At 49.5% G+C, this 6,139-nt stretch overlaps 1 protein-coding gene across 1 annotated transcript in view; it reads left to right on the top strand.

Moving 5' to 3' along the window:
- Cdh26 (cadherin 26) overlaps positions 1-6,139 on the top strand; it is a 50,258-nt gene that overhangs the window by 39,231 nt on the left and 4,888 nt on the right. Inside the window, exons 14-15 of the mRNA XM_026787265.1 lie at positions 1,388-1,441; positions 4,747-4,821. Of these exons, the coding sequence (XP_026643066.1) occupies positions 1,388-1,441; positions 4,747-4,821 (129 nt within the window). The remainder of the gene's footprint in view (positions 1-1,387; positions 1,442-4,746; positions 4,822-6,139) is intronic.

The following is a 6,139-nucleotide window of genomic DNA, read 5'->3' as shown; positions in this document are numbered from 1 at the left end:
CACACACACACACACACACACACACACACACACACACACATGTTGATAGTCCTTATCAAAGATGACACATTTCAGACCTTCCACAAACAAAAGCATTTTCTAGAATCCATCTGAGGGCAGCAGAACTCAGTCTCTAAGTTAAAGCATGTGAGTGAGCCTGCACTGCCGGCAAGCAGGACCCTGGTTCCCACTCTACAGTGTCTGTATTTACCCTGCATGCCAACTCTAGATTTACAGCCCTGCTTGGCAAAGTGATTTTTATAGAATATGTTTAAAGCCAAAAGAAGCTATAAGGTGAGAGTACTTGTGACTCTTCCAGGTCCCCCAGAGAATGACTCATATGTCCACCGCACATGCCAGAGCCAGTTAGCTAATTGTGCTCTCTCAACTCGAGTCTGGGGTACCCATCTCATTTGGACTTCACAGGTTACTATTTTAATAAAATTTTACTTTCTTGGCTTATGAGGGAGAGGTATTTAAGGCATGAAGAGCCAGGCCTCTTTGAAGGAGGAAGCCTTCTAAGACGGAACCACGATGTGTGCAGGATCTTACTGTAGCCTTCTAAGACAGAACCACGATGTGTGCAGGATCTTACTGTAGCCTTCTAAGACGGAACCACGATGTGTGCAGGATCTTACTGTCGCCTTCTAAGACAGAACCACTATGTGTGCAGGATCTTACTGTTGCCTAGGCTGCACCTGAGCATAAGGATGTTGTTCCCTGTACAGAATCCCCCAGTGAGGGTCCGGGCATTGAACTCACGCTCCCCTAGTCCTGTAAGGCTGGTATTGTAGACATGGAGCCTGTTCAGTGGCCCAGCGCAGGGCCTGTGCAGGAGTCACACTTGGACACCCGTGAAGGGTTTAGCCTTCTGCTGCTACCACCTACTCAGTCCGCAGTTTTTAACCAAAGGGACCTCGCTATCTCTTTGTTCACCCAGACTCGTCATGCTGCATGGCCAGTCTTGCATTCACATGTTGAGGTAATGGCCATGACCCAGGGTGCCTCACTAGGTGTCTGAGAACACAAGGTCAGGTCTGACAGCCTCATGCCCCATTGCTACACAGTGTGTAAACCTTTGTGAGTGTCCCCATGTGTACTTTCTGCAGTGAGTGTCCCTGTGTGGGCTCTACAGTGAGTGTCCCCATGTGGGCTCTCTACAGCGAGTGTCCCCATGTGGACTTTCTGTGGTGAGTGTCCCCATGTGGACTGTCAGCTGTGAGTGTCCCTGTGTGGACTCTCTACAGTGAATGTCTGCACTGCAGTCCATAGGATTGTCCCCTTCAGCAGTGAAGTGAGAGGTCATCTCAAGGACTCCTAGTCTTGCATTTAGCACTGCCTCTGGTTTATGTGAAATTAACAAAAGTTCATTCTTCTTAAATTTAAGGGTCATGGCATGTTCTTTGAGCCAAGAAGCATGAGAAACCGATCTTCCACCCCGGTAAGTATAGCCGTGCATGGTGCCATGAACATTACCTTGTACAAAACTACTAAAATATAGGTGGTTTGGGAGAGAAGAGTGGGTTCAAAATATAGTCAACACCCAACACTCCTAGAATAGAATATGGAACATGGACCAGAAGTGGTTGACACAGGATGAGGGTGATGAGTCAATCTTAAGGCGCCCAGGCAAGCATGAAGATCTGAGTGTGTGTGTGGGGGGGGGATAGGCATATCCTGAGGCTCACCGGCCTGTCGTCCTAGCCAAACTGATGAATTTAAGGTTTACTGAGGGACTGTGTATCAAAAAATAAACACTGAGGCCAGGGAGATGGCTCAGCAGAGAAAAGTGATTGCTGCCCAAAGCTAATGACTGCAGTTACATCCCAGGAATCCATGGTGAATGGTAGGAGAGAATCAGATCCTGCAAGTTGTCCTCTGACCTCGATACACACTCTGTGGCCTAGACAGAACAATACTCACACAAAGGCTTGTACGCATGTGCGCGCGCACACGCACACGCACGCACACATGCACACACGCACACACACACACACAGAAAATTTTGAAGATTAAAAAAAATATAGAATGGCTCCAAACAATTAACACTAACTTCAAGCTTCCATGCATGCATGCACATACATGCATGTACCAGAGACATGTATGTACCAAAGACATGCCTTCATTCACATACACAAAACAAGCAGTTAAACCGCAGGTTTCTAAGGATGTGAAGGCCCACAGGCATCAGTCCCTGCAAATTCATTTTGGCTGCTGCGTTGCTGCATGCTTGCTCCAGCAGAAGTGTATCTGCGCTTGTCTTTGCACTGACAGGCGTTTTGAGACTCGAGCTGCTGGAGATGGGGTGGATGGGAGAGACCACCCGGTCTATTCCTGCTCCGAGTCCCTGTGGTAGCAGATTCCTTCTTTCCCACTGAAATCCACCAAGCATCCATTCTTAATAAGACAGATAAGTGGATGCTTTAAAGCCTTTCCGTGATGGGGTATCGACATAACTCACACTTATTGACCAGAGGGATGGATTCAAATAATGATTCTGCTGAAACCAGATACCACAGAACCGTGGGTGCTGGGGTGAAGTTGCAGAAGTATGTTTCCTAATACCCAATTCTTCTCTCATTGGAAATTGTCCTTTGAACATCAAGAAATGTTTGATATGTTGATGGAATCATCCCAACTATCATCAGTATTTAAACAGCTTTGGTCGTCCTCGGAAAACTCTCTGATTCATTAGACATGGAAAAAAATCCTAATTCAAGTTTCGTGAAAGCCAGTTGGTGTGGCATTCCAGACGGGGTTCAAAATGGTGAGGATCACCTTCTGTTACAATGCAAAAGTAACCTTAGAGAACACCGCTGAAATGATCTGCAAATACCTGAGATGAAATTAAACTTCTTCTGTTAAAATCCTGTTGAGCAGTCACAGACCTAGAGACATGGCCCATGGCCAGTGGCAAAGAGCACAGAGGTGCCAAGTCAGGAGAGGGCACTGTCCTGGCTGCAGAGGACTCTCCTGTAGCAAGGTGTTAGGATGCTAAGTGACTCAAGGCAAAACCAGCATGAGTTTTCTTTAAGAAGAAGCCACACTGACTGGATTAGAAAAGACATATGATAACCTGTGGTTCTATGTTAGACAAAGCCTGCATTCCTTTCCTTCTTTGTGTGTGGGTGTGTATGTGTGTGTGTATGTAGGTATGTATGTGTGTGTGCGTGCACATGCTCTGGTATGCATATGCCTGTGGACATCTATCAATGTCCAGATTCAACCTCCATCACTTTTCCGCCTAACTCTTAAGGCTGGGTCTTTCCGTCCACCCAGAGCTCACTGGCCTAGCTATTCTCACTAGTCCCCTCGCTCTGGGGATGCCCCGTCTCTGCCCTTTGAAGCTATAAGTATGGGCAGACTGCTGTCCACACAGAATTCACACAAGTTCTGGAGATTTGAACTCCCATTGCTTCCTCTCTTGGCAAGTGCTTTAACCCCTGAGCCTTCCCTCCAGCCCCAGAGCTTGAGTCTGAAGGAGTCCTCAGAGAAGCACATGGGGGTAAACTGAGAACACTAAGCAATGTTGCCATTCCAATCAAGTGCTCCCAGCCCTGGGAACAGGCAGGCAGTGTACCCAGGACTGTGGGGGGCAGCCCATGCTTTGTCTCTGTTGTTGGATGTGTTTAGTTCGATCAGTCTTGGTGCAGTGAGCATGCTACTAGCTGCTGTGTATGCTCATCTCTAAGTGTCTGTGTACTGAGGCAGGTCTGTCCAGGTTTTGTATATATATATATATATGTGTGTGTGTGTGTGTGTGTGTATGTCATCGAGAATATGTAAAATTGGCCTAGACACTATCATCTTTATGTATGTCGTTTGGGATTGGGTGTCTCAAAGCTCAAGATGGTCATAGGTCAACTTAGCCACAGCATGCCTCAAGTCCTTTCTAGGCACGGGCCAGCAGGCCTCTTCCAGTTTACAGCCCCAGTGGCTTGCCCTGGCCCTGTGACATCCTCCATCTCCTGGTCTCTGCCCTCGTCCTTCCCCTCCTCAGTGCTGCTTGCCGGGGTCCCCTGCCCCACCCGCCCGAGGACCCATCAACCTCCCTCCTGCCTTGGGGCCTTTACTGCCCTTCCACCCAGAAATGCCTGCCCTGTGGGGCTTCCATTCCCCCCTCACGTTTCTCCTTGCCCTAAGAAGTCTCCCTGGCTCCAGCTGGGTGAAGAACCCTCTTCTCCCCTCTGTCATCCATGACTCTTCATGTTTCTGCCACTCTCAGGTACTAGCCTAGCCCATGCGTGGTATGAACGGAGCGTAAGTGTGTTTGACAGCCAGGCCCCTGGCATCTGGCTGGCCTCCATGCGGCTTCTGGCACATGGTCGACCTGCTCCCTCCCTCTGGTTACTTCCTCTGGCAACCCTGAGAGGTCAGAAGGGTGCATCAACACAGGGAACGCCTGTGTTCCCACCTTAGAGAGTGGCCTGGGCTGGTCATGGGCAAGGCTAAGAGGTGAATTATGAACAAGGATTGGGGAGCACACAAAGGTCCTCAAGGAATGGAATTTGTAGAGGAGAACTTAATGCTGCTAATGGGTGGATTCCAGTCACTTTTCCTGTGAACTTGTTTCTACCCAGCGATGCTTGCAGGACCTCCCTCCTCCCGGCACACAGGGAAGTGTAAGCCCCTTGTCTTTGGCCTGGTTCTCCCTCGGTGTTGAACCTGTGCTAAGGGCAGGGCATTGGTGCAGGGATCTGTGTGGCCAGTGCTTCTCGGGTTAGAGGCTTCTGGTTCATTTTGCAGGTCTATCTGGATCGCTTGGTGCCCAGATGCCCCCTGCCCCTGATGGAGGGAAGGGTGATAGAGACCTGGAATCAGGTAGGTTCTTTTTGTCCTTGCACTGACTGTAATCCTCCCCGCTTTCCTACCTTGCTCCAAGTCCAACTGGGGATGTTCTCTCCTAAACCACTGTAAGAGTCAACAAAGACTGCTGTAGCACAATGGTGTCATAGCCTGGTGGCTTAAACCACGGAATTTTATTGCAAACTTCATCGGAACCTCACATCCGAGGTGCTGGGACTGTCTTTGTGAACCCTCATGGTGCTATGGACCTGGGATGTTCAACAGAGCCTCTGGGCTTAGCTTATGAGATCTTGTCTTGTGAACCCTCATGATACTCCTGGCATCTCCATCTATGGTGCCAGAGCGTACAAGGGACAGGATTGCAGGGCACCGTGAGCCTGGACGGTGTTTAGATGTAGAGCCTCTGCCAGGGTCTCCCACTGTTGGGGACTTTGTACTTCACCAGGTAAGTTTAACATCTATGTAGCTGCCATAGACTTTCTGCCTGTGAGCTCTGCCGTGTGGACAATGCCTGGTAGCTGCTGGAATACACCACAAGCAGATCCACCAGGCTCCTGAGAGGGGAGACTTTGTGTCCAGATGTGGGTTCCAAGACCCTTTCTCAGGCCCTGATCACTGGGAGGAATATTCTTGAGGAGCCGTTTTCTCCACCCCCTTTCATCCATTCCTCTCCCTCCCTCTCTTCCTCTCTCTCTTTCTGTCTCTATGTCTCCTTCCTTCCTTTCCCCTCCTTCCTTGCTCTACCCCTTTTTTTTGCCCCCCTCCCCTCTCTCCGGACTAGAACTTCTATGATGGAACCCTAAACCCTCAAAGAGTGCCAGATTTCCATCTCTGGTAAAATACCTGACAGAGAAAAACTCTGAGGGGAGGAAGGGCTTTTATTTTTCTCTGTTCAGAGGCTTCAGCCCGTGTTGGCTGTCTCCCTTACTGTGAGCCTGTGGTTTGAACATCACAACAGTGGGGACACATTGGCACAGTAAAGGTGACTAAATCAAGGCTGCCCTGAGCGGTACAGAATAACAGGGAGAGGCCAGGGCAAGAGAGAGCCTGTGATGACACAGCCCCAGGGGCCCACTTCCTCCAACCAGACCCTGCCTTCCATCATTCCATCACTTCCCTTTGGTGAGGGCAGAGTTTTCAGGATCCAGTCACAGCTCAGTAGCCCCACCCCTGAACTTCATTCACTTCAGTAGACTTTTGAGTCCAAGAGGAATAATCAATGAAAGACAGATTTGTCACCAAAGCTCCAGGAGGAAGGTGGGCCTGAAAACCAAGGCCCAGGGAAGCTACTCCACATGGCAGAGCTCGGAAGGCAGAGCTGGGGCTAGACCAC

Source organism: Microtus ochrogaster, linkage group LG8 (genome assembly GCF_000317375.1).
Source record: "Microtus ochrogaster isolate Prairie Vole_2 linkage group LG8, MicOch1.0, whole genome shotgun sequence".
Classification (NCBI taxonomy): domain Eukaryota; kingdom Metazoa; phylum Chordata; class Mammalia; order Rodentia; family Cricetidae; genus Microtus; species Microtus ochrogaster.
Note: the sequence above shows the minus strand (reverse complement) of the source record. Positions and strands in the feature narration are given on the sequence as shown.